General features: G+C 48.2%; 1 protein-coding gene across 2 annotated transcripts in view; it reads right to left on the bottom strand.

Moving 5' to 3' along the window:
- Positions 1-21,541, bottom strand: part of LOC310833163 (sodium/potassium-transporting ATPase subunit alpha-2) — a 46,431-nt gene extending 24,890 nt beyond the window's left edge. The window contains exons 1-7 of one of the 2 annotated variants that reach the window (XM_083715596.1): positions 21,084-21,541; positions 13,109-13,213; positions 11,391-11,450; positions 10,214-10,417; positions 6,297-6,410; positions 3,172-3,306; positions 1,674-1,791 (exon numbers count right to left, since the gene is read on the bottom strand). In XM_083715596.1, coding sequence (XP_083571722.1) covers positions 1,674-1,791; positions 3,172-3,306; positions 6,297-6,410; positions 10,214-10,417; positions 11,391-11,450; positions 13,109-13,213; positions 21,084-21,095 — 748 coding nt within the window. In that variant the 5' untranslated portion in view covers positions 21,096-21,541. The remainder of the gene's footprint in view (positions 1-1,673; positions 1,792-3,171; positions 3,307-6,296; positions 6,411-10,213; positions 10,418-11,390; positions 11,451-13,108; positions 13,214-21,083) is intronic. The other variant, XM_083715597.1, reaches the window with a different exon arrangement.
- Positions 21,542-26,822: the final 5,281 nt, after the last annotated feature.

Here is a 26,822-nt window from a genome sequence, read left to right as displayed (position 1 = left end):
TTTCTCAGGACAGGATCCTGGGCTAGTTCGGCCCCCTTTGGCCTGATCCAGAAGCCGGACTCCTAAGATTTTATGGAACCTCCAGCTCCAGAGGCAGTCTATCTGCATCCCTGGGTTCTTTGGGGCTTTTTGCTACTGTGAGAACAGGATGCCAGCCGAGATGGCCTGATCCTGAAGCCAGACTCTCTTTATATTCCTATGTTCCAGGCATGCCTGTTCCTGGGTTGCTCAGGTAAACCTGAGATTCTGATGCTACGTGTCAGAATCAGGTTTGAAACCTACCTAAATCTTGTGGGGGAATATCAGCCAGGAAGGAAGAATGTTCAGACCACAAAAACAATGGTTCTTGTATTTTAAATGTGAGGTGATCTTTCTCTTTTTTATTCCTTCCCCTCCTTTGTTTCTCTTTCACTCCTTTCTTCACTAAATTTGCATATAGATAGATAGATGAGATAGATAGATAGATGATAGATGAATAGATGATAGATAGATATAGATATATATGTACGTATTTTTCGCTCCATAAGACACACTTTTTCCTTCCTAAAAAGTAAGGGGAAATGTCTGTGTGTCTTATGGAGCAAATGTGTGGTCCCTGCCCAGGGGAGAAAAGCAGATCATGCTCTTTTTTTTTTTTAAAGAGGGAAGGGGGTGTTGAAACAAAGCCGCTAATCTGCAAGAGATCGGGGAGGGAGATAAGGGATGCTAGCAATAAAGGAGGCTGCTTGGGAGGGAGGAGGTAAAGACAGTGAACTTGCAAAGGGGGAAACAGGAAAACTAAAGCAATAAGGAGAGAAATTAGAAGAAAAGGAGGAGCAAAAAACTGCTCCAGCTAAGGAAAAGACACTAAGGCAAACAAGAGGGAAGGGAGTGTTGAAAGGAAGCAGCTGATCGGCAAGCGATCGGGGAGAGAGATAAGGGACGCTAGAGATAAAGGAGGCTGCCTGGGAGGTGGGAGGTAAAAGCCCATGGATCCTCAGGATTTTTGCATTGGGTCACCCCAAATTCACCATCAGATCACATAGCATGTCCATGGCTACAGCCTGCACCAAAAAAATCATGCACCCACTGTTTCGTGGGGCCGCAATGGTGCAAAAACGTGGTTACAAAGCACGGATCCACATGGATCCTCAGGATTTTTGCATTGGGCTGTGTCAAACTCAACATCAAATCACATGTCTGTGGCCACAGCATGAACCACAAAAATCATACATCCACTGTTTCGTTCAGAATATTTTTTCCCCTTGTTTTCCTCCTCTAAAAAGTAGGTGCGTCTTATGGTCAGGTACGTCTTATGGGGTGAAAAATACGGTATGTGTTTGTGTGTGTATACATATATATGTAAATTTCTTCATTAGATTTGCGTGTGTGTGTGTGTGTGTGTGTGTGTGTGTGTGTGTGTGTATGTGTCCACTCTGCTATTGGATCAATTTTGACACAAACTAGCAAACAAATAGATGAATTAATGAATGAATAAGCTGGGCAGGGTCCGGGTGCAATTCAGCGTTTCATGGGGAATGGCCGCGGATGGTGGAAGCAACGATTCCCGCAGCCTGGCAGCAAAGATTATGATGCCTAGGTCAGACCTTCCCGGAGGGGTGTGTGTGTGTGTGTGTGAGGTGGGTCCGGTCTCTGCTTTTCCTCGCCCCCCCTCCTCCCCCTTGCCCTTTCACCTTCCACGCAGTTGGTGGAGAAGAAGCAGATGTTCCGGGTCTCCAGTGGGTTCTCGTGGGTGAACTCCGGAGAACGGGTCTGTGGTTCCGACTCGCCCGTCAGGGAGGAGTTATCCACCTGCACGAGACAACAGAGAAAGCTGCACGATGTGGGGGTTTGTGTATTTTCCCGAACATATTTATCGGCTGGTTTTATATGCTGCTCCTCCTTCCATGAGAGGCAACATATGCATTTATTTTCTTCTTATATATAATAACAATTTTTATTTGTTTTCAATTACAAGAATCCAATAATAGCCTCATTATAACAATGCCAAATTATAATACAATTACTAATACCAATCATTCTGATGCCAAATTATATCATTTACGTGGCCCTACCACGTGCTAGAATTGATGGCTTGATGATTTACTTCATTTCAGTGTTTTGCAGGGAGTGCGACTAGATGAGTCTCACTTCCAACTCTGCAGTTCTATGATTCTATATTTTGCAGCTCACTGCTGGGCCTTCCAGGGTGGGTTTGATTTAAATCAAATCAATTTAAATCACGATTTAAATCACTAGTCAGTAAGACTTGATTTAAATCTTCTTTTTTTACAGAAAGACTCATTTTTGCTGGTATAATCTTAATATTTACAACCAGAGGAAGGTTTCATTTTTGGAATAATAAATTTTCAGAGTAGTTTTTACTGTTATATCAAAAATTACTGATTTGGTTATACTATTAGAAATACATAGACAGATAATTATTAAACTATTGTGAGGTTTAAGAAGTTAACTGTTTATATTTGAACAACTTTTCTGCTGCACTTTATCAGAAGGAGAAAACCAATCATTTCCTTAATAGCAATTCAAACCATTTATTTAACTAAAACAATAACATTATAGCATATGTGTCCATGTTTGTTAACTGATGTGGCTAAACTATATATATATATATATATATATAGTCCTACCTCAGGTTACAGAAGCTTCAGGTTGTGTTTTTTCGGGTTACGGTCCCACCGAAACCCGGAAGTACCGGAACGGGTTACTTCTGGGTTTCGGCAGTTTCACATGTGCAGAAACGCTAAATGGCGCTTTGCACATGAGTGCCGAATCGCAACCTGCGCATGCGCGGACGTGCCGCTTTAGGTTGCGAATGTGCCTCCTGCGCAGATCATGTTCACAACCTGAGTGTGCACTGTGTGTGTGTGTATATATATATATATATATATGTGTGTGTGTGTGTGTATGTGTGTGTGTATACACACACATAAACCTTAGACTGAGTTTTAGCCCACATGAAAAACTTAAAACAAATCCTTACTTCCTGATGAATAGCCTTTGAACTATAATGTAACTTAAATAGAAAACTAGAAAGATTTTTCTTCCAAAAGCATTTTATTTTAAATATCTGATTTTAAAAAATAAATCTAAATTATTATTTTTTAAATCATGGATTTTTATCCCCCCTGGGGCCTTCCCTCGTGCTGTTTCCCTCTCGGCCGCCCTCACCTTGCAGCCATGCGAGGAGATGATTCTGAGGTCTGCGGGAACTCGGTCTCCTCCTTTCACCTCCACCAGGTCCCCGACCACCACGTTCTCCGCATTGATCTGGTTTTTCTCCCCTTCCCGGATCACCAGGGCTTGCTGTGGCACAAGATGGTGTTTAATAATAATAATAATAATAATAATAATAATAATAATAATATCTTTATTGTCATTGCCCCCTCTCGGGGACAACGAAATTACTTGGCTGCTCCATCCACCCAGGTAGGGCACTCCACACAAAATCAAAACAACTATAGAAACACTAGTTAAAACAATACAGTATAATACAGCAAGGAAGATTAGATGACTTTCAAAGTCCAGGCTTCCCATTCAGGGCCGAGATCGCTCTGGAGAAGAAGCTGTTCTTAAGACGGCTCGTTCTTGTCTTCATTGTCCTGTATCTCCGTCCCGACGGCAGGAGCTCGGAAGAGACAGTGACCAGGATGCGATGGATCTTTTACTACGTCCAGTGCCTTCCTATGGCACCTTGTGGCATAAATCTGCTCTAAAGTGGAGAGTGGGCAGCCAACAATGCTCTCTGCTGCCTTCACAACTCTGCACAACCCCATCCTGTCCTGGGTAGTACAGCTTCCGTACCACACACATAAGCCATAAGTGAGCACGCTCTCAATGGCACAGTGATAGAAGGCAAGCAGCAGTTTCTGCGGAAGATGGTTTTTCCTTAGAATTCTCAAAAAGTACAGTCTCTGCTGCGCCTTCTTCACAAGCCCCCTTGTGTTGACACTCCAGGACAGATCCTCTTGTAATTCATTGCCCAAAAATCTGAACGTTGTTACCCTCTCCACACGGACCCCATCAATCAAAAGTGGCTGGACATTGCTCTTCTGTCTCCTTTGTCTTCCTTCTTTTATGAGCAAGTTGTTAGCTCTGCACCACTCTGTCAGCCGCTCCACCTCATCTCTATAGTCCGTTTCACCCTCCCTTTCAGAGATGAGCCCAATCACGGTTGTGTCAGTGGTTCCCAACCTTTTTGTGGCCACGCCCCACCTAAGCCTCTCTAAAATCCTGACATGTAATTCTTATTATTCAAAAAGTGAGCTCCTGTTCACGTGGAGGAAGCCTAAAGGGCCATTCACTGTGAATAACTCATTCTCGAATTGCTGCCCTTTAAAAATCAAATTGCCCCTCCGTGGGGTGTGTGCCCCACATCAGGAACCAGGGCTGGAGGTGAATGCCATTCAGGGGTGCTCCGTCCATCCTGTACTTGACCCCCAAGTTTAACCTTTTTAAAGCACAAAACGTTGTTAACGGAGAAATCTGAGGGCTCCCTTGGACAAAAAACAAGGACACCAGCCAGGAATCCCAGAGCAAAACAGCAGCCAGGAGGCTTGGTCTTTCTTGAAGACTCTCGCGACAGGACTCCCACCTGCCACCAGGTGGAACAAGATGGAAGCCTCAAACAAAAGAGCCCCCAACACTTTTATTAGCTGCTAATCCCCCATGCTACACCCCCCAAACTACATTACTCATACATCACGGTTACATCATGAAAGGGGAGGCCTGGTGGCCGTAATCTGCGCATCCTGGACCCTGCCCCATGGTTCCCCTTGCCCTTCACCAAACACCCATCAAGTGGAACAAAAGAGATATTTACATTTCCCTGTTTCCCAGCCAAGTTAATCACACCCTTTTGTCTTCATCTGGGTTTGTTATTTCTGGAATGGCTACCTGTCTGGCACTCAGGTATCAGGAGGCCAGGGATTATCCCTCAGGCAGAGGCGAGTGCGGGGGTGCGCCACCTGTGGGGGCGGGGTGCCCAGCGCAGGCGGGGGGGGGGGGGCAGCCACAATGGCACCTGGGGATCGCACTGCCAGGGGCGGTGCACTCTCCCCGCACTCCTCTTCCTCTGCCAGTGGGCAGAGGGGCTGCTGAGCAGCTGAGCTCACAGGTCTAGAGGAATTTCTGAAGTTTTCCAGTGAGCAAGGTACAGAGATACATTGATCAGTGAATTCTTACATTTGGTATCGTGCAGCAAAGGCCCTTTGAATAGATAGGAAGAAACTGCAATGAAGTGTTTTGTGGGGACAAGTCACAAAAGTGATGGTGCTGATTTTGGTAGTGGGCTTCATGTGCATGATATCTGCTGGAGCGGCAACCCCCCCAACTTATACATAAATTCCTGCAATAACATGAAGCGTGCGAAGACTTTCTCTGCCCTTCCAGGTGGCAAAACCAGGATGCTTTAGAATAAAGAAGCTGAATTATTATTATTATTATTATTTATTAAATTTGCAGGCTGGCCTTCACACAAAGATCACAGGGCAGGCAGCTCACAATACAAAAATACGAAAGCACAAAATGAAAACAACGGTTAGCTCTGTCAGTGGGGCATGGGACTCTTAACCTCAGGGTTGAGAGTTCAAGCCCCACGTTGGGTGAAAGATTCCCGCATTGCCTTGCAGAGGGTTGGACTAGATGACCCTCATGGTCCCTTCCAACTATACATTTTTATGATTCTATGATTCATTACAAACCAATAATCCCTGGGAAGAACTCAAGGTGCACAAAAAAGGCAGCCTTGACCAGAGGGATTGACTTGTCCTAAAATCATATTTACACTCTGTGTGTATGTGTATGTGTGTGTGTGTGTGTGTGTGTGCAAACTGCTTCAATATTTTAATTTTAATTAAAATTAATTTTAATTAAAAAGCAAACACATTTTTAAAAGTAAATACGTAAATCTTGTCTCAACCACAAGAGGGCAGTGGAGAATGCCTGTTGTATGCTCATTGATCTAGTCCTATTCTGGTCTCCAACCCTCTTTCAAAACCATCCTTTCGCTGAAAATATTCAAATACAATATCTAGACGTGAAAAAAGGGAGGCATGAAAAGAAATTTGGCAGCTGGAGGGCCAAGGAGGAGATGGATGTGATATTTGCTATCAAGCTGCTTAAGTGTGTGAATTGAGAAGGGGAGCCTCTGCAGTCCTGGTCCCACGTTGTGGGGGGAGGAGAATTCTTTTTTAAGAGGATTTCAGGAGGGTGGACTAGATGATCCTGGGGGATCCCATCCAACTCCACCGTTCTATGAAAACAAGCGCATGAGACGCGTGACGGGGCCTTCTTACCTGGGGCACCATGTTCTTGAAAGAGTCCATGATCTTGGAGCTCTTGGCCTCCTGGTAGTAGGAGAAGCAGCCGGTGACAATGACGACGGCCGCCAGCACCACCCCCAAGTAGAGCTGGGAAGGAAAAAAAGAAAGTATCAGTGGAAATCTAAAATCTAAAAATGACGGACAGACTAGATGATCCTTGGGGTCCCTTCTAATTTTACAATTCCATAAATCTCTCTCTCACGGATGGGAGGTGACTGAATATATATATATAGTCAAGAGATATATAAATTTCGTGAAATGAATAAAATAAATGAATTCCTCAGAGAATAAGCCCCCTTTATCTGTATTTTTCCATCTGCCACAGAGCGGACCCCAAAATGGCTTCTGAGGGGAGTCTCACTTAAGCCACTGAGGGAATTTTTTTGGCAGAAGGAAGGGAAGAAGGAAGCCTTTTCCTTCCTTTATTCCTTTTTAAAAGGGGATTTTTCTCAAAGGAAATAAGCTGGTGTTAAGAGCTCCCCATTCCCAAATGTGTGGCTCTGAAAATACTTTTAGCTTTTTGTATAAACCTGCTTTAATTTGCATAAGCCTTGAGTCCCAGTCTGGGGAAAGGGTGTGTAATAATAATAATAATAATAATAATAATAATAATAATAATAATTCCTGAGGGAAAGCTAGAAACCAGCTGCAGCCAGTGGGTGGAGAAAATATGAAGCTAGCTGGGCCAACAGCCAGACTCAGCCCACAGTGGACGGCGAGGTTCCTCCTCTGCCTCCTCATTTATTAATTTGAGGTTTATATGGCATCTTAAAAAGTAGAGACATCACCTTGCCAACAAAGGTCCGTATAGTTAAAGCTCTGGTTTTCCCAGTAGTGATGTATGGAAGTGAGAGCTGGGCCATAAAGAAGGCTGATGGCCGAAGAATTAATGCTTTTGAATTCTGGTGCTGGAGGAGACCCTTGAGAGTCCCATGGACTGCAAGAAGATCCAACCTCTCCATTCTTAAGGAAATCAGCCCTGAGTGCTCACAGGAAGGACAGATCCTGAAGCTGAGGCTCCAGTACTTTGGCCACCTCATGAGAAGAGAAGACTCCCTGGAAAAGACCCTGATGTGGGGAAAGATGGAGGGCGCAAGGAGAAGGGGACGATGGAGGACGAGCTGGTGGGACAGTGTCATGGAAGCTACCAGCATGAGTTTGACCAAACTGCGGGAGGCAGTGGAAGACAGGAGGGCCTGGCATGCTCTGGTCCAGGGGGTCACGAAGAGGTGGACACAACTAAACGACTCAACAAGAACAACAACAAGAAGAAGAGAGAGGCCCAGCAGCATGGTCGTTCTTGCCCAGCATGAAATCCTCCGCGTCTGTTTTGGAGGCTCCTGCCTGGGCCCCCCTCTGTTCAGGAAGTCTTACAGTGTAATCCTTCACAGGGCGAGGCATGCAGGGTTGCAAATACCGCCCTGGGGACAGGATGAACCCTCCCCGCCTGCTCCGTGGCAGGTGGGCTGGGGCTTCTGGAATGACCCAGGGAGTGACCAGCCGTCCTGGGATAACCCCACCCCTAGGTGCTGGATGGAGACCAAGACCTTTTGGGCGCATGGCGCTGCTTGCATCAAAACCCCCCGTCCCTCGCTCTTTTGCCTGGCTGTGAATGCCGGAGGGACATTCTCGAGCAAACGCAGCCTTTGTCCGCTTCTGAGACTGCTGTCCACACAGAGCGAAATACCAAAGCTTGGTGACTGAGCAGCTGCTCTGGGCATGGAGGGTCCGGGAATCTGAGAGCTGGAAGGGACCCAAAGCTATCCTTTCTCCTGTCTCCTTTTTTCCAGACTAAACATGCCCAGCTCCTTCAACCGTTCCTCATAAGGTTTATTTCCAAGCCCCTTGATCATCTTGGTCTCCCTCCTTTGCACACCTTCCAGCTTGTCAACATCCTTCTTAAATTGTGCTGCCCAGAACTGGACACAGTATTCCAGGTATTTGTCTGACCAAGGCAGAATAGAGTGGCACTATTACATCTCTTGGGACGTGGTTGGTGCTGTGGGTTAAACCACAGAGCCTAGGACTTGCCAATCAGAAGGCCGGCGGTTCGAATTCCCGCGATGGGGTGAGCTCCCGTTGCTCAGTCCCAGCTCCTGCCAACCTAGCAGTTCAGAAGCATGTCAAAGTGCAAGTAGATAAATAGGTACCACTCTGGCGGGAAGGTAAACGGTGTTTCCGTGCGCTGCTCTGGTTCTCCAGAAGCGGCTTAGTCCTGCTGGCCACATGACCAGCTGTACGCCGGCTCCCTCGGCTAAGAAAAGCGAGATGAGCGCCGCAACCCCAGAGTCGTCCGCGACTGGACCTAATGGTCAGGGGTCCCTTTACTTTTACCTATTACTTCCCTTGATAATAATAATAATAATAATAATAATAATAATAATAATAATAATAATAATAATAATAATTTATTTATATCCCGCCCTCCCCAGCCGAAGCCAGGCTCAGAACAGCTAACAACAATAAAAGTAACACAATCTGGACACTAGACTTCTGTGGATGCAGCCTAGAATAGTGTTAGCTTTTTTATTGCTGCTGCATCACCCTGTAGACTCATGTTAAGCTTGTGGGTCCCATCCTAGAAATCTTCGAGGCTAAGCTGCATGATCATAGAATTGTAGAATTGGAGGGGACCTCAGAGGTCATCCAGTCCAACCCACAATATGCAGGAATCACAACTAAAGGATCCCTAATAGATGGCCCTCTGATCTCTGCTTAAAAACAAGAAGTGGAGTCCCTCAAAGTCAGGGGTGGACTCCAGCCCCAGCCCACATGGCCAGGGGGTCAGGGATGGGGATGGGAGCTGGAGTTGGGTGACACCTGGGAGGCCACAGGTTAGTTGCCGCCTAAGCCCCACCCAACACTTTTCTTGCAAGATCAGGCACCTTGTTGGACAGCCGACCCCCGACTCCGTCCTCCCCCTCCTTGGGCAAGGGCCACATTGACTCGTGGGGGTGTTGGAGTCCAGCCCCTTCCAGAGGGCACCCCACTCAGCCCCATGTGGGTCTGACCCGTGAGGGGGGCCTCCTCTGCCCTTATCCTGACCTGCATGATACATGTGTGATACTGGGCAAAGTTCAATAGGGTGCAAAACCCTTAACAGTTTGGGACCAATTTGCAATATTGCCTTAGCTCACATGTGCTCACGCAACTGCTTTGATCTGCACTAGTTCTGCATTCGTAAGAAATCACTCTTTTAGTGTGGCAGCACCCAGACTTTGGAACTCCCTGCCTCTTGACACTATCCATGCGCCTTCACTGCACTGCTTCTGCTAAAAACATTCTTGTTTAGGCAAGCCTGCCTAGATATGTAGGGGTGCTGACATGTGCTTTAACCTGGTTTTTTAGCTTACTGTTGCATCTTAATTTTTTTTTTTTGCATGTTTTAAATAGTTGCTTTTAACTGTTTTTTTACTGCTAATTTTACTGTTTTATTTTTTAAAAAACAACTGCTTTGAGTTTTGTTTTGTTTTTAAACCAAGTGGTGCGTAATATTTGTAAAATAAATTAATAATTATCCAGGTGCTGCTATGAGCATTGCCTGCCTGAAACCCTGGAGAGATGCTGCCAGTCAGTGTAGGCAGAATTTACCTATATGGACCAATTATCTGATGCAATTTAAGGCAGCTTCCTACATTCCTATTTCAACCCTTTACTCAGAACCATGAGGACTAGAATCCTCTTTTCCAAGTAGGTCTGGCAATGTCCCTTCTCTGAACCCCTGGAGAGCTGCTGCCAGCCCGGGTTGGGATCCTATCCTCTTGGGGCAGGCATCCCCAAACCTGGCACTCCTGCTGTTTTAGGACTACAATGGGATGATGGGAGTTGTAGTCCCAAAACAGCTGGATGGCCGAGTTTGGGGGTGCCTGTCTCGGGGCCACGAGACTTACGTTGTCGTTGGCCGGCTCATCCTCCATTGCCGCTTGGATGCTGTAGGCCAGGAAGCAGAGAATGGCCCCAATCCACAGCAGGATGGAAAACCCCCCGAAGAGCTGGCGGCAGAACTTGACCCACTCTGGGGTGGTTGGAGGAGGGGTCAAGGCGTTAGGGCCGTCCTTGGCCAGGATCTCTGCTGCCCGCGTGTTGGTCAGGCCCTGGCATGGAAGGAGACAAAGAAAGAAAAAAGGAGAGGGCATATTGGACCTGGGTGGTGAAATCAGGGGGAGGCCAAGGACCACATTCCCTTGAAGTCAACTTCTCGGGGGCCAATGGCTGCAGCTGTTGACTTTCCAACCGTGCAAAATTCAGAGGTTTCTCCAAACACACAAAATGTCTCCATTCTACAGGCAAGCAAGAAGCACCAACTGCATAAACACTTAAAGCAAATAGTTTCCCGCACCCCAGAATCCTGGGAATTGTAGTTCTGTGAGGGGGCAAACTACTGCATATTTCCCGGGATTCTTTGGGGCAGCCCTTTGCTTTATGGAGGAGACTAAGGTTACCAAATGTCCCCATTTCCCGGGGACAGTCCCCGGATTTACAAAATCAGTCCCCGTACAAAATCCTACCATTCCTATTGAAGTTGAAAAGTGTCCCAGTAGGACTACAAGAAGCTTTGTAAGGATAAATTTACGAAGCATTGTAAAGTAGAGAAAGAACAGAGATATTAGTTATGAGTTAAATGTAATTGCGGAAGTAAGAAATGTATATTTAGTGAATGGAAAATTTTCAGAAGTGATTGATGGAAGTTAAAAAAAAAGATGGTGTAAGATATGAAAGTATGTTTAACTACTGTTGAAAATGATATGTTGAAAAACTAATAAAAAAATATATATATTAGAAAAAAGAAGTTGAAAAGTGTCCCTGGATTCCTTATGGAGCCTCCAGGCCCAGGGGCAGTCTACCTCGATTCCTAACTTCTTGGGCATATTGAGCCACCAGACACGGGTGCGAACTCAGCCCCAGTCAGAAGGCCGGCATATAACACCCCTCCCCATGGGATAAATGAAAGCCAGGATGCCTTGATACCCCCTCGCCCGCCCCTCCCCATGCAGAAACCCAAGAGTGGCAAAATGCATTGGAGGGTACATGGCACAGAGAAGCAGCAAATGTTCCCGGTGGACTCACCCGGGACAGATCCACTTGGTATTTCCTGCTGATTTCGTCCAGCGACAGCTTGTGGTCATCCTGGCAAGGGGGGAGAGAAGAAGGACAGGACAGGACGGGGGGGGGCAGAGAAAGGCTGTTAGTCATGGGGGGCAGAAGAGCTGAACGTCCTCGGAAAAGGAACAGGATCTGGGAAACCGAGGAGAGACATTCCTTCTGGCTGTCAGCGCACAAAGCATCTTTCTCTTTTTTTAAAAAAATAATTTTTATTAAGGTTTTTACATTACAAAAAAGAAAAAAGGGAAAAAATAAAAAAATACAAAATAAAAATTGTTAAAAACAATCAATCTTTCCATCACATTATTTTTCATTTACTTGTTTCTCGGACCTCCTCATACCACCCTTTTTTGTATTCAAAGTCGAATTATTAATTCAACAATTTCTTTCCCTCTTTATGCTACCCAAATCTTATTCTTAAATTATTACAATCTTGAATTTTTACTTATATAAACCCATTTTTTCATATTCTTTTAACCCATCACAGCTAGAAACCACTTAGTTCCAATCCAACATTATTCTAAAATTCATTAATTTTGCAATATCTCTGTAAATAGTCTTTAAATTTCTTCCAATCTTCTTCCACTGACTCTTCTCCTTGATCTCGGATCCTGCCGGTCATTTCCGCCAATTCCATGTCCATCACCTTCATCTGCCAAAGCATCTTTTTCCCCCTGGCTGCTCTTGTGAGAAGGAGACGGACACACAGAGAGAGGGGGGGTTCTTGGGCAGACCACCCTCCATGACGCCCCCACCCTCCGTCACTTTGCCCCCTCATCACAGCAGGAACAGGGGCGGCTTCTTCCGGCTTGCGGGGGTCAGTCTTAGTTGTTTGTGGTGCTATTCCTACTCCAAGTAGACCTACTGAAGTTAGCAGGCATGACTAACTTGCTTTCATCCATTTCAGCAGATCTATACTGAGCAGGACTTAGCTGGAGAAAAAAACACCTGTTCTTTATTATTATTATTATTGCAATATTGATTTCAGTTCTGCAGCAGTTTTGAGAGAGAGGTTTTTTAAACCCTTAGCATTTTAGTACAAATTTCTCTTTCATGTACAGTATTTTTGTGTTATGCAATTTTAAGGTGCATATTTTTGCAAGCCATTTCTCCCAAATTTAATGTCTGCTGTTTTCACTAGTATATATATATTCATTCCCCACCCCGGCTGCTTTTCCCCAATATATGAATTTTTGCACACTGGTTCGTTTTGTAGAAAAGTGCATTGCAAAATTCGGATAAATGCAAATTTTGAAAGACGGGTGTGTTTCGGTTTGCATATTGGTTGAGAAGCACAAATAAGCTCGTTCCTCATTAAAATACAAGTGAAAATTCATTTCTCTCCCGCCTACTGCTGTGGGCCCTGACAGATCCCTGGCCATGGAGCCTTATCGCGGAGGATAATAAGGCGACCAACCACAATGGCTATCTTCTCCCTCCACTGTCAGAAAAACACCTGTGGTGAGTGCTGCTTTCGCACTCAGGTCCTGCTTGGAGGCTTCCCATTGGTTGGCCGTTGTGAGAAGAGGAGGCTGGACTAGATGACTCCCCCCTTTGGCCTGATCCAGCATGTTATTCTTATGTTCTTATGGAGCCTCCAAGCATGTTATTATGGAGCCTTATGCCAAACATTGACCCCAGCGCTCCCCCAAACAGCCACCCCCGCCAGCACTTTGACTTACCAAATTCACTTCCTTCTTCAACTCATCCAGCTCTTTCTCCTTCTGCTTCTTCTTCCCTCCTCCATTCTCAGCCGTTGCCCCTGGTGGGGCAGACTCTCGTCCCGCCTGAGGGGGCAAAGATGGCATTAGCAGCCCCAGTGGGCAAGAGGGAAAAGGCACCACCAGGCAGACCCAGAGCGTTCTCAGCCAAGGACGGGGTGTGTGTGAAATCCCACATGAGTTTGCTGCTTCTGTAGCATTGCATTCCCAGGAACAAAAAACCGGTTGCTAAAACCCCAAACTTCTCGTCATTTCCACCAGATCCCATCCAAGCTGCTTGCAAAGCTGGGAGATCTGGGGATACCTGGTGGGTTTACACTCAAAGTTTTCCTTCTCCTAGAGGGGTTTCCTTTCCAGGTGGGTGAGGCCTGTCTGCCCCTCGCTTCCCTCTACAGCACATGCAGAAGCCACCTTCTTGACCATTGGACACCCTCTTGGTCTCGTCCACTCAATGCGCTAGAGCATGGGTAGGCAAACTAAGGCCACAGTCCCGGAATCAGCATGTTTTTACATGAGTAGAATGTGTGCTTTTATTTAAAACGCATCTTTGGGCATAGGAATTCGTTCATTTTTTCTCTCTAAAAGATAGTCCGGCCAGTGGACCGGCCCCCTGCTGAAAAAGTCTGCTGACCCCTGTGCTAGAGCCTGTCTTCTCCTGCAGGGGAAGTCCCTAAATCACAGAAGGTTAGAGATCCATCGGCTGCCCTCACCTGGTTTAGCCGGCCAGTTGAAGCCGTTCCCGGGCTGTGGCTGCTCTTGCATGCTGACAGTTTCTGAGCTTCAATTGAGAGCTGTGTGCGGGGGGGGGGGGCAAAGGTGGATGAACTACCCCGGAAGGAGCATGAAGTGCTACCCCTCCCCTAACATGCCATATACCCCAAGTTAAGGTGCTCCTGCGAGATCACCTGATTGGGGAGTGTGTAATCTGTGGCTGTTCCAGAGACCATTACGCTGTGGTCCTATATACAGGCTTTAAAGGTAAAGGGACCCCTGACCGTTTGGTCCAGTCGTGGACGACTCTGGGGTTGCGGCGCTCATCTTGCTTTATTGGCTGAGGGAGCCGGCGTACAGCTTCCGGGTCACGTGGCCAGCAGGACTAAGCCGCTTCTGGCAAACCAGAGCAGCGCACGGAAACGCCGTTTACCTTCCCGCCGGAGCGGTACCTAATTATCTACTTGCACTGGTGTGCTTTCGAACTGCTAGGTTGGCAGGAGCAGGGACCGAGCAGCGGGAGCTCACCCCGTCATGGGGATTCGAACCGCCGACCTTCTGATCGGCAAGTCCTAGGCTCTGTGGTTTAACCCACAGCGCCACCCGCGTCCCTTTTATATACAGGCTTGACCTGGGAGGAAGCGCCATAATTGGACATAGTAGGGCTTACTTCTGAGTAGGCATGCATAAGCTTGTGCCATTATTACGCCATCCATTACTGCTTCAATGGGCACTGCTTCCAGGGCCACATCATACCAGTTCTGAATTCATAAGAACTTGATTGCTTAGTGTGGCAGCAGCTAAACTTTGGAACCCCCTGCCTGTTGACATCAAGCAGGCGCCTTCGCCGTACTCTTTTCGGCTCAAAACACTCTTGTTTAGGCAAGCCTTGTTTGAGAGCTGATGCAAGTTTCAATCTGTTTTTAGTCTACTGTTTTAATGTTTGAAGTCTTGAATTATCACCTTGTTGATAACGTGATTGTTTTCTTTTCTTCTTTTGTAAGCCTCTTGGGGACATTTTTAAACAAGCAAGTGGTGGATAGATTTTATGAAATAAATAAAAACATCGTGAACCAATCTGGGATATTTACAGCGGCTGCTGAGATATACAGGCCCTGAATGAAGACTCATTTGTGATCCCACCATTTCAGGGGGTTAGAAGAGACGACCGCTGGAGTTCCTTCCAACTCCATGAGTCTCATTTTCAGCAAAACAGCAGAGCCCTGAGTGTGCATTGAGCAGCAGCCTCACGCAAAGCAGCCTTTGCCAAACATCCCAGGCAGGACCCTGCCTTGAATAGCCTGACGCAAGAGCTTTGATGTCTTCCTCCTCCTCCTCCTCCATCACCACCATCACTGAGCTACTGATCCTATTTGGCCGGTCCTGGACAGACTGCCAGGGGAAGCTATTATTGTCACGGCATTTCCGGACTGAGGGGACGCAGGAAGTACAGGAGGCCAAATGTTTCTCTCCCCACCTCAGCAAAACTCTTCAGATTTGGACGTACCAGGAAAGTGGCCAACACAGCTGGTTCTCCACTTGTATAGAATAAGTTCGTGGGAGGTGGAAGCAAAGCTTTCGATTTCTCCCAGAAAGGAGACCAGGCATCGCTCATTTCGCCAAGCCCAAAGGATCTGTGCTTCCAGCATCAGTAAAAATAGGAAGAGGCAAATCTGCAGGTTTGGGTTTCTCACTTTTCTGTCTTCAGTTGTCTACATTTCTGCATCAAAATGCAATTCTCCCCCACTCTTACCATTTTTAAGAGTCCTCCTGAAAATTCATCAACACTTAAGGCAAATTTCTCCTAGATTGCACATGCCTGTTTGCAATTTTGCCTAACATACGCATTTTTGCAAAGCAATTTTCCAGGATACCTTTTCATATGTTATTTTCAATAATGAGTGGATTTTGGGGCATGCTTTACCCAAATACATGCATTTTTTTCTGCCTTTGGGCTGGAGGAGCACCCTGCAAAATATTGTCACATCCAGTGAGACGCGTGGCTGAGTGGGGATTCGAATTCTGGTCTCACCCCGGTCCAAGTCCTCATTTAATCCTCACAACAACAGCCCTGTGAGGGATGCTAGGCTGAGAGGCCGGGACTGGCCAAAGGCCACCCAGCGAGCTTCATGACTGTGTGGGGATTTGAACCCAGGTCCTTGCAGTTTGACGCTCTAACCGTTATGCCACACTGACTCTCGGACCTCTCTTCCTGCCCTGCGCCACCATCACTCACTGCTGGGGCCTGACCGGGAGAGGGGACAGGATGCCAGCCACACCATTCCGCAATGCTGAAAGAGGAGAGCAATGTCGTTAGCACTCGGGGCATGTCTTGGCGCGGCCAGGGACCCCAGAGAGCGAGAGAAAAGGCTGGGAGAGAGCGAAAGCACTCCTGTTCCAAGTCTTGCCTATTCAGGCCTCCGGGGCTTTTCAAGGAGGCAGAAAGACCCCTCTGTTCCGCCTGCTTGGGCATTCAGTGCCCAGAGAGACATCTTCTCTCTCCTCCGCCGGGATCTCAGCTTGGCACGCCTCTCCTCTGGGCTCCCGGCGACAGGGAGAAAGTGTGTTTTCCCCATCCTGGCACAAAAGGAGGGGGAGAAAGAATTGGGCCAGGCAGAAACTCCCTGAGAGAAGCCCTTCCCTTGGCTGAGGTGAGGAGGGACAACTGCGCGGCGGATCCAATGGCACAAAACAATGCAGGGAATGATGGAGCGAGGAAGGGCTGTGGCGTCTGGGGATTTCTGCTTCAGGGAAACAGCCAGGGAGAGGTGAGATGGTAGAAGTTTATAGAATGATAGAGAAAGTGGATAGAGAGATGTTTGTGTCCCTCTCTCCTAACGCTAGAACTCATGGGCATCCTGTGAAGTTGGGCGTTGGAAAATCCAGGGCAGAGAAAAGCAAGGACTTCTTCATGCGAGACAGAGTTGAACTGTGGAACTCCTTGCCACATGAGGCAGAGATGGCCACCAAGCTGGATGGCTTTAAAAGAGGACTGGGGGAATTCAGGCTTCTGAATATCAGTCACTGGGGACACAGTGCAGAATGAGGGGTGGCTTTAAGGGGAAATTGGGCCTGGTCCAACCGCCTGCAATGCAAAGCTGGTATCTAGCTAGCTTTTGGGGGGTTGTGGTGGACGAAGCAAAGTGGTTGTTTCACCCAGAGAAAAGGCCAGGCGTTGCTCATTTCCACGCCCCAGGAGGCCTGTACTTCCAGCACCTGCCCTGTGATCAGTAAAAACTAGGAATGGACAAATATCATCATCATCATCATCATCATCAATAAGTTTATTGAAATAGCCAAAGGCCACGGCAGTTTCATAACAGTTTGCCGAACTACAGGGTGGACAAATGTGCTGCTGTGGCTTCTCATTTTTGCAAGTTCTGTCCTCCACATTTGCACACCAGCTTTTGCTTTCATTTGCTAAGGTTGCCAGGAATGACAGCTCTGTGGCCGGCGAAGCCGCATTTCCCAGCACATTTCCATGGATGTGCTTTGAGCACATGGTGTGAGGACCTGCTCACAATGCCCCTGTTTTGCATTGCGAAGCCCCCGGGCATTCCTCCTGCTGCCAGGCCAGGCCTTGTCATTCCAAAGCCCCAGGTCCTATATATACATTTTCAACTATTTTTAAACGAGGGAAAATGCATCAGGGGTCAAGTGACTAGGAAGTTGATTCCCACCTCCATCGAACAGAGGTCAGCGTGGTAACCAGGGGGCCAGCCATGCAAAAGGTGCCGTAGCTGGGGACCCCACGGGGAGATTGGGGTTCCCCTGTCTCTCCCCCCCCCCATGGCCACACAGGACCCTGTTCCCAGGTCTCTCTGTAACACGACCCCTGGCAAACCAGAGTTGTTCTTGGCAACGGGGGAACTTTTCCGTGAGCGTTGCGATGAGGTCCTCTTTTTATTTTCTGCTCCTGAATAAACATCTGCATCTCCTGGGCCTGGTTCTTGTGATCCCAAAAGGTCCCAGTGAGGGGTTGGGCCCAGTCCAACGATGTTGGGCACCCCTTTCCCACTGCCCGTGGGACGAGACCGTTTGATTTTGGAAAGGCTCCACAGACAGAACCTCTCAGGCCAGGGACCGAAAGAGGCTTGGTTTTGGAACACAAACACGGGAAAGGAGGAAGCAGATTCAACCAAGCTGGACACTTGGTCTCTCTAGCTCAGTACTGACCACACGGACGGGCATTGGCCCTCCAGGGTCGCAGAACTTCTTCATGAAGCTCATCGTTAAACTATGGAACTCCCTGCCACAGGAGGCGACAATGACCATCAATTTGGATGGCTTTAAAAGTGGATTGTATACACTCCAACACCTCACCAATGAAAATAGGGGCACCCTATTCTATTATTATTATTATTATCTCATCCATTTGACTGGGTTGCCCCAGCCACTCTGGGTGACTTCCAGTATACATAAAAACTTAACCGTTTAAAAACTTCCTTATACAGGGCAGCCTTCAGATGTCTTCTAAAAGTTGTATTGTTATTTATCTCCTTGGCTCTGGGTTTCCACAACTCCAACATTTCTGCAACTGAAACAGGGATGTCCTAAGGAAAAGTGGGACATTCTGGGATCAAATCAGAAACCCAGACAGCTTCTGTCAATCTGGAAACATTCCTGGAAAATAGGGACACTCAGAAGGTCTGCAAATCAGAACCACTGCTTGATGAACAGCTGACTGTTTTCTGATCCCAATCCAGACTTTTGTTTTATTTCACAGGAATCATATACCTCCTGCTTGTGGCAAAGCCTCAGAGATGTTGGAGCAAACTTTGTCAAAGAAAGGCAGGGGCAAACCCTCGATAGGCGGGTTATGAGGAAGAAGCCCTGAGAAATCTTTGGCAACAGGGGTCCAGTTTGCTCACACAGCCTGGCCCCGGCTGCACCCTGCTTTGTGGCAAAAGGGTGCGTGGAAATGGGACGGGGGCAATCACAGAATCCTAGGCATGCAAAGTTGGAAGGGATCCTAAGGGTCATCCAGCCCAACCCCCCCCCACAGGAATCACAGCTCATGTTTCATTCCACTGAATGTAGGGGGCAGAAATCAGCCTCTGTCTCTTCCTTTTTTCCCCTTTTTCTCCCCCCCCCCAAAAAAATTATTTTACTGAGGTTCATTAAAGATACATGCCAAGAAGTACAATTAACACAAAGAAAAAACAATAAACTGAATAAAATGCAAACTATTCCCAATTCACTATTCAGGTGGCCAACCCAGGGTGTAGCTATGCAGCAGAAAGAAAAAAAGAGGTTAATTGCACTGATGAAATACCTTCAATCAGCCAACTATGGTGTGTATGATCAATAAAGCTTTAATCTCTCTCAATCAACACCCACTGCTCTAATTACCCAAATTTGACCATCAATAAAGACTGGCACATTCATATTGCTTTGGTTGCTTTTTTTCTTCCTCATGAGACTTCACATAGGAAAAAGCAAGTAGCATAAAAGAACTATTCAGAATAATGAAGAAAGCCAAGCCTCTGTCTCTTCCAATCCCCTCTGCTTCTTTCCTGCCTCCACTGCATAAAAAACGACAACCTTGCAGTGGCCCCCAAATCCCTGAGCTCCAGCCCCCATTCTGGGAGGGCTGGTGCCTAGTGATTGACGGGAGCTCTGGTGGCTTCTCATGAAGTGCCAGGAGATGGTGTATTGTTTCAAGTTTCTAGACCCTAAGGTTGCGCCGGAAAACCTACAATTCAGAATCCAAACAAAAACTATCGTCTTTCTCCGGTTGAGGTTTTGAAAGGTTGTGGGGTCTGCCCTGCATGGCTCGATTCTAAATGAAGACGCTGAATGGGGTCCAGACCGACTAATCCACCCCCTGGCTTGTACCGGACACGGATTCAGAGTTTCCCACGGGGACAAGATCTTGTTTAATTAGGAGAGGATTAAAAGTGAACGACAACAAGCGCTCCCGGAAGATGACGGAGAGTAACTACGCAGCGATGTTTCACCACCTACCTTTCCGACAAAGAACACAGGATCATAGTCATTTGCACTGATAGGAACCCCGGGAGTTCTGCACTGAATTAGGCATCTGAAAATGGACCCCAGGAGTTCCAGCTGCGCTAGATCACAGGTGAATTAATCCTCTGCGGCGTCCCAAACATCTGGGTCATCAAATGCTAACACCCCTTTCTCTTTCCTTTGCGGGTGAGAACCATGACTGTGGAAAAAGCGAACTATAGAGAAGGCAGATGAGCGCCTTTTCTTTTATCTGTTTTGTGGGTGCATACTCAGCAAACAGTTCTGTGGAAGCTGGAAGCTGGCAGTCAGCTTTCCCAAGGAATTATCAACAGTCTAAAAGGAAGAAACCCCAACAGACGCTTTTGTCTTACAGAATGTTATACTTGTCTGTTAAATATGCCTTTCTACCGAATGTGAGAAACCAACACATCTTGTGACACGGATGTAACAACACGCTTTGTTCTCCTGCACCTCTCTCTGCCACCCTGCAAAATCTGACAGCGAAATACTTTTTCTGACAGCCGGGGGGGGGGGGCAGATTTTGCCAGCTGCCGCCGCCACCGGCCGCGAGGTTCTCCCTAGAGACTCAAAGCGAAGGCCACACTTTGTAGGTGCAAGAACAACAGCACAGACCTCCTGGCCAGGGGCGAAAAAACTTTTCTGAACTCAAAGCAGGAGTCCAAACACCCCCCCCTCAAAGTACGACAGAGGGCAGCAGAAAGCAGCCCCGGGACTCCGGTGAATTTCAGCACCATGACATTTACAGCCCTGCTCCTCCGCTCAAAGCAGCAAGACGCCCAAGGCCGGTCTATGTGAGCTAAAATTATTAAATGCAACCCGTGGACCCGATCCTGCACTCCCCTCTCTGCCAAAGCGGACCACGCCCAGAGAGGACCGCAATCTGCCCTGCCCAGCCACGGCCTGTGGGGCTAATCTGCCTTCAAAGGTGGGTGGGAGATATGGGAACGGTTCTTTGGGAACAAACGCACCTTCTGGTCTCCCAGAGAAGGCTGCGCAAACACGCTCCGATCTCCTTCCTCCAACTCTTGCCTTTTCTCTGCCTGTGGACCCTTCCTCCTTGCGCGCCACAAAACCCCACAAGGCGCGCACCCACACCCTGGCCTTCTCAGGGACCCCCGCAGGTGCCCCCCATTACTTTCCCTTTGCAGTACTTGTTTGCACCCCTGAAGGACCACTACTCTCCCCCCCCCCAGATACGGCCTTTGGGGGCCCCAGAAGCAGCGGTACTTACCCCTTTCCCCATATTTGCTGGTGCAGGAGACGGAGGGGACAGGAGAATAGGGGGTGGGGAGGGGGAGACGACAACAACAACAAAAGGGGTGGGGGTAGCCTATAGGGAGCACATGTAGGAGATATACATTCAGAGGGGTGGGCCCTTCCTGTCTTTAAATAGACGCCTCGGTTCCTCCGCTCCTTCTCTGGACAGAGGCACTTGTTGAAACTGGATCTTCAGTTGACAGGGGAGAAAGAGAGAGAGAGAGAGAGGGAGGGAGGGACGCCCCTCCTCCCAGAAACCTCCCTCTTTTCCCTCCTGCTTTCCCCAGCTCCCCTGCCCCATAGACCCAGCCCCCTTTTGCAGCGAAACCCCACCTCCCTTCCTCAGGCGGGAGGGCTCTCTGCCCACCAGCAGTTGGCTCTGCCAGGGGAGACTTGCCAAGCTGCACCCCTGCCAGTCCCTTGGCCAAGGAGAAACTGGCCAGCTGTGCAAAAAGTGCCCCTCTATTTCTTTGCCCCTTGCGCTGGGGAGCTGTGAGGCGTATTTCAAAGGCAGGTGACCCATGCCAACTTTCTGGGTCCCTGCCACACCTGTCCACACCTGTTCTGCGAGGTGCGTGTCTGAACCCGCTTGCGTGTCCAGCATGCCAAATGTTGTCCTGCGCCCCCCCACCCCCCCGAGAGGTTGGGGGACCTTTCACTAGAGTTATAATGTGCCCTTTGTTATGACCACATGTTTGACCTTATGCCCGCAAGAAGTTCTAACGCAAGAGGACTAAAGAAAGGTCAGTTTGTTTTGTGAAGTGAATGAGACCGAGTACAGGGGTGCCTTGCTTTTTCGAATGTAATCTGTTTCGGAAGACCGTTTGAGTTCTGAAACGTTCAAAAACCGAAAACTCAATAGCCGACAGGATCTTGCACTCAGCCAGAGCTGCGTGGCACGTTCGACTTCCAAGGTGCATTCGAAAACCGAAGCATTTACTTCTGGCATTCTAAAACCGAAGTGTTCGTCAACAGACTGTATCTTGATGTTGCTTCAGGCAGCAAAGTTGGGATATAAGCAGGGCAGGAAATCTTCCAACACGGATTCGAACCCACAGCTTCAAGTTACAAGGTAGGAGATTCCGACTAAAACATCAGGAGGAACTTTCTGATGATAAGAGCTATTAGACAGTGGAACCGTCTCCCACAAGACAGTGGTGGACTCTCCTTCCTTGGAGGTTTTTAAGCAGAGGTCGGGTGGCCATCTGTCCTGGATGCTTCAGTTGAGATTCCTGCATTGCAGGGGGCTGGACCAGATGACCCCTGGAGGTCCCTTCCAACTCTGCAATTCTGATTCTATTACCTCAGAAGGTGGGGATTCAAGCGCACCTTGATCAAAAGCGTAAAAGGATCCCCAGCTGTTCCCTGAAGCCTTCACAAAGTGAGTGTGACAGTTTTGCCAAAGGTAAAAGTAAACGTAAAGGTAAAGGGACCCCTGACCATTAGGTCCAGTCGTGGCCGACTCTGGGGTTTTGGCGCTCATCTCACTTTACTGGCTGAGGGAGCCGGCTTACAGCTTCCGGGTCATGTGGCCAGCATGACTAATCTGCTTCTGGCAAACCAGAGCAGCGCACAGAAATGTCGTCTACCTTCCCGCTGGAGTGGTACCTATTTATCTACTTGCACTTTGACGTGCTTTCGAACTGCTAGGTTGGCAGGAGCAGGGACCGAGCAACAGGAGCTCACCCCGTTGCGGGGATTCAAACCGCCGACCTTCTGATCGGCAAGTCCTAGGCTCTGTGGTTTAACCCACAGTGCCCCCCGCGTCCCTGTTTTGCCAAGGAGCCCACGCTAAAAGGAAATCAGGAAAGGGAAACCTCCTGGTGCTTTTCTGCCAAAGACCACTTGCCGGCCAGGTCAGCTCTTGTGCGGTGCTGTGGGCAGGCTTCAGATGAACAGACGCAGCCGCACCTCATTGCACCAGCTGCTCCCGCCCAGGATTCCCTTAGCAATAACTCTCCACATTTTCAGACGCAGGAATTATGAAAACGGCTGCACTGGTTGCTGGTTCATTTTGAGGCCCAATTTGAGGTGCTCACCTTCGTGTTTAAAAGTCCTCAACGACTCAGGCGCCAAACAGCTGAACACTTGGCGTGGTCAGACAATGTCTTAAAAATGGAAGAAAACAGAAGTTAAGATTTTTTGGATGTGCATAAATGAAAATAATAAAATGGAACCAGGGAGGGGCAGCGGTTCTCAACCTGTGGGTCCCCAGATGTTGTTGGACTACAACTCCCATCATCCCTGAGCTCTGGCCTTGCTAGCTAAGGGTGATGGGAGTTGTAGCTCAACAGCATCTGGGGACGCACAGGTGGAGAAAGGCTGGTGGAAGTCGAGGGATTCAAGTAATCCCACACTAAGAATTTAATATGAATGGTTAAAAACAACAACCCAAAACAGTACTGTGTGTGTGTGTTCTTTTTTTAAAAAAAATATTATTTAGTTCTTCTGGGGGGGGGGTTCTCTTTCAGTGAAATGTTTTTTTGTGTGTGTGTGTGTGTGTGTGTGTAAAAAGTTTCTAAAAACATGCAAGTGTCGCTCCCCAGTTTAGCAGGCTTGTGACAAGGGTTGTCTTGGAAAAGGTGCTTTTGCTGGAAATGTGATATTGGGGCTTCGTTCCGGTTTCTGACCCAGAGGTCAGGGGACAACACACACGTTCTTACCCTGTGTTTTGGGGTCCATTTTTTCTCCAGCTTTTGTTAGTTCCAACCTTCTTGGTGGGAAGTGGAAGGAAGCAGATCTGTTGCTCAACATCACCAAATCAATGTTGGTCGCACGATCTGCAGAGAGACAGAAGCGCAGGCTGATTCGATCAGAGGCTTTGCTTGCATGTCCCCTATCTAAGCTGCTACGATGACTGGCTGGTCGTACGGCACATCGGCACATCTGTCCAACGACACACACAGACGTCTCCTGCTTCTCTTACTCTCACGTAGAGCTCTCCTCTCCAGGTCAGCTTTTCCCAACCCAGTGCTCACATCGCCACTGCCATCATTGCAGCAGGTTGGACTAGATGACCCCGTGGGTCCCTTCCAACTCTACCACAGTGATCCATGCGGTGGTCATCTCCAGGCTTGACTACTGTAATTCGCTCTACGCGGGGCTGCCCTTGAAGCTGTCCCAGAAACTCCAGCGGGTGCAGAATGCTGCAGCGAGGCTCCTCACGGGGTCTCTGCCATGGGAGCATATTCACCCAGTGCTTTTCAAGCTGCACTGGCTCCCAGTGGAGTACAGGGTCAGATTTAAGGTGCTGCTTTTGACCTTTAAAGCCCTTCACGGCCTAGGACCCTCGTACCTACGGGACCGCCTCTCCTGGCATGCCCCACGGAGAGCCTCAAGGTCCATAAATAACAACACCCTAGTGGTCCCAGGCCCTAAAGAAGTTAGATTGGCTTCAACCAGAGCCAGGGCCTTTTCAACACTGGCTCCTGCGGTGGAATGCTCTGTCTCTTGAGACCAGGGCCCTGTGGGATCTGATCTCTTTCCGCAGGGCCTGTAAGACGGAGTTGTTCCACCTGGCCTTTGGCTCAGAATCAGTTTGATCCCCTCCCCCTCTTTCCTTTTTCCTTTCTCCTTCTGTGATGGAACTCCTATTTGGGGACTTCCCTGGCTTTTTTTCTGGCCCATGTAGGACCAGTCTGGATAGTTGGCCTTGGTGAAGACTTGATGTTTTCATCCCCAAAAAGCTTTTGATTTGAGTTTCTGCTGAAATGAGGCTGCATTTTAATCTTGTTTTTAAGTTGTGATTTAATCAATTGTTTTTATACCTGGTGTTAGTCTTGGCTGGGGAGGGCGGGGTATAAATATTTTATTTTATTTTATTATTACCATTCTATGATTCATTGCAGGTTTATAAACCCAAGTTGAATGGCCATCTATTGGGGATCTTTTGGTTCTGATCCCTGCATCGCAGGGGGCTGGACTATATGACCCCTGGGTGCCCAGTTTTATGATTGATCATCATTCCTGACCATTGGACAGGCTGGCTGCTGGGAGATGTAGCTCCAAAACATCTGGAGGGCCCTTGGTTGTCTCCACGGAAATGCTTTTGAATGCCAGCTGCAAGGAAAGCACCGGAGGGATGAGTGAACTTGTTATGTACTGAGTTGAATAGGATCCAAAATGCAGCAGTCTGATTGGTCCTAGAACAATAGGATCCAGAATGCAGCAGTCTGATTGGTCCACAGGAGCCACCCAATCCAGCTCCAGGTGGAAGGGAATCCGCAACCTGATTGGCCTACAGGAGAATCCCGGAATTAGCCAATCACATGGGGCCCATTGTGTAAATAATGTATATAAAGCAGACATTCTGGGGGAACCTCCATTCCTCCTCACCACTAAAGAGCATGAAATCCACTCTCGGCTCCGAGCATATTTCAGATCTCATGCTCAAATCCTGCTTGCTGGATTCCTATTGATGCATCTGGTTGGCCTCTGAGAGAACAGGATGCCGGACTAGGCAGACCATGGGCCTCATCCAGAAACCAGGCTCTCCTTATGCCCTTATGGAACCTCCAGGTCCAGGGGCAGTCTATCTCGATTCCTAGGGGTATCTGGCCAGTGTGAGAATATGAGGCGGGACTAGATGGGCCATTGGCCTATGAACTATGGTTTGTTTGCTCATCTGTAAAACAACTCATATGGGACGCAGGTGGCGCTGTGGTCTAAACCACAGAGCCTAGGACTTGCCGATCGGAAGGTCGGCGGTTCGAATCCCCGCAATGGGGTGAGCTCCCGTTGCTCAGTCCCTGCTCCTGCCAACCTAGCAGTTCGAAAGCATGTCAAAGTGCAAGTAGATCAATAGGTACTGCTCTGGCGGGAAGGGAAACGGCGTTTCCGTGCACTGCTCTGGTTCGCCAGAAGTGGCTTAGTCCTGCTGGCCACATGACCCGGAAGCTGTCTGCAGACAAATGCCAGCTCCCTCGGCCAATAAAGCGAGATGAGCGCCACAACCCCAGAGTAGGCCACGACTGGACCTAACGGTCAGGGGTCCCTTTACCTTTAAAACAACCCCTGGTTAAAACAAATCATGGTTTTAGCGTTATGTGCCCACATAGCCGGTGCAAGGAAAAGCCCAGCAGGGCCGGGGGCTTATGAGATGAGCCTTGTGTGTCTTCTGGTGAAGCTGTCAGAGAAGCCCTATTTGAGGCAGGAACGTGTCAAGGCCTCTTCCCCACAAGGCCGTGGCGAAAGATAAGCGCCATCAAAAGCTTCACACAGAGATAGCCTAATCCTCAAGGCAATAACAGAATTCAGATGGATCTGCAATCTAGGACCTCAAAAGGAATTGATTAGGTTCAAAAACCAAGGACTGTGGCTCTGAGCTGGATGGGTGTGCCAGGAGGGAATCACGCTACCTGGGTGATAAGGACCGAGCGATCAGTCAGAGGCCCCGGGGACAAGGAGCTTGCAAAAGGTTGAGAGAAGCGATTATCTCTCTCTGGGATGATGCAGATCCTTCCTCTTATCAATGGCAGTGAGAGGAAGTGGCGGAGAGGCATGTCAGAGGTATTTTGCCAGAGACGAGCGCAAGGGCTGGAGCAAAAAACCTGACACACAAAAAATCCTAATTCTGCCTGCAGCAGAAGTTCCGTCCACTTTGCACCTTAAAGGCAGACTTACCCCATTCACACTTTTCGACACAATACCTGAACCGAAATGCAGCCGTCCATCAAGATTGGCACTGCTCCGAATTTTGTAGTGCGGTTCTCCT

This window comes from Podarcis gaigeae, assembly GCF_964106915.1.
Source record: "Podarcis gaigeae genome assembly, chromosome: 16".
Classification (NCBI taxonomy): domain Eukaryota; kingdom Metazoa; phylum Chordata; class Lepidosauria; order Squamata; family Lacertidae; genus Podarcis; species Podarcis gaigeae.
The sequence above is the reverse complement of the archived record's forward strand: the minus strand, read 5'-3'. Positions and strand labels throughout refer to the sequence as shown.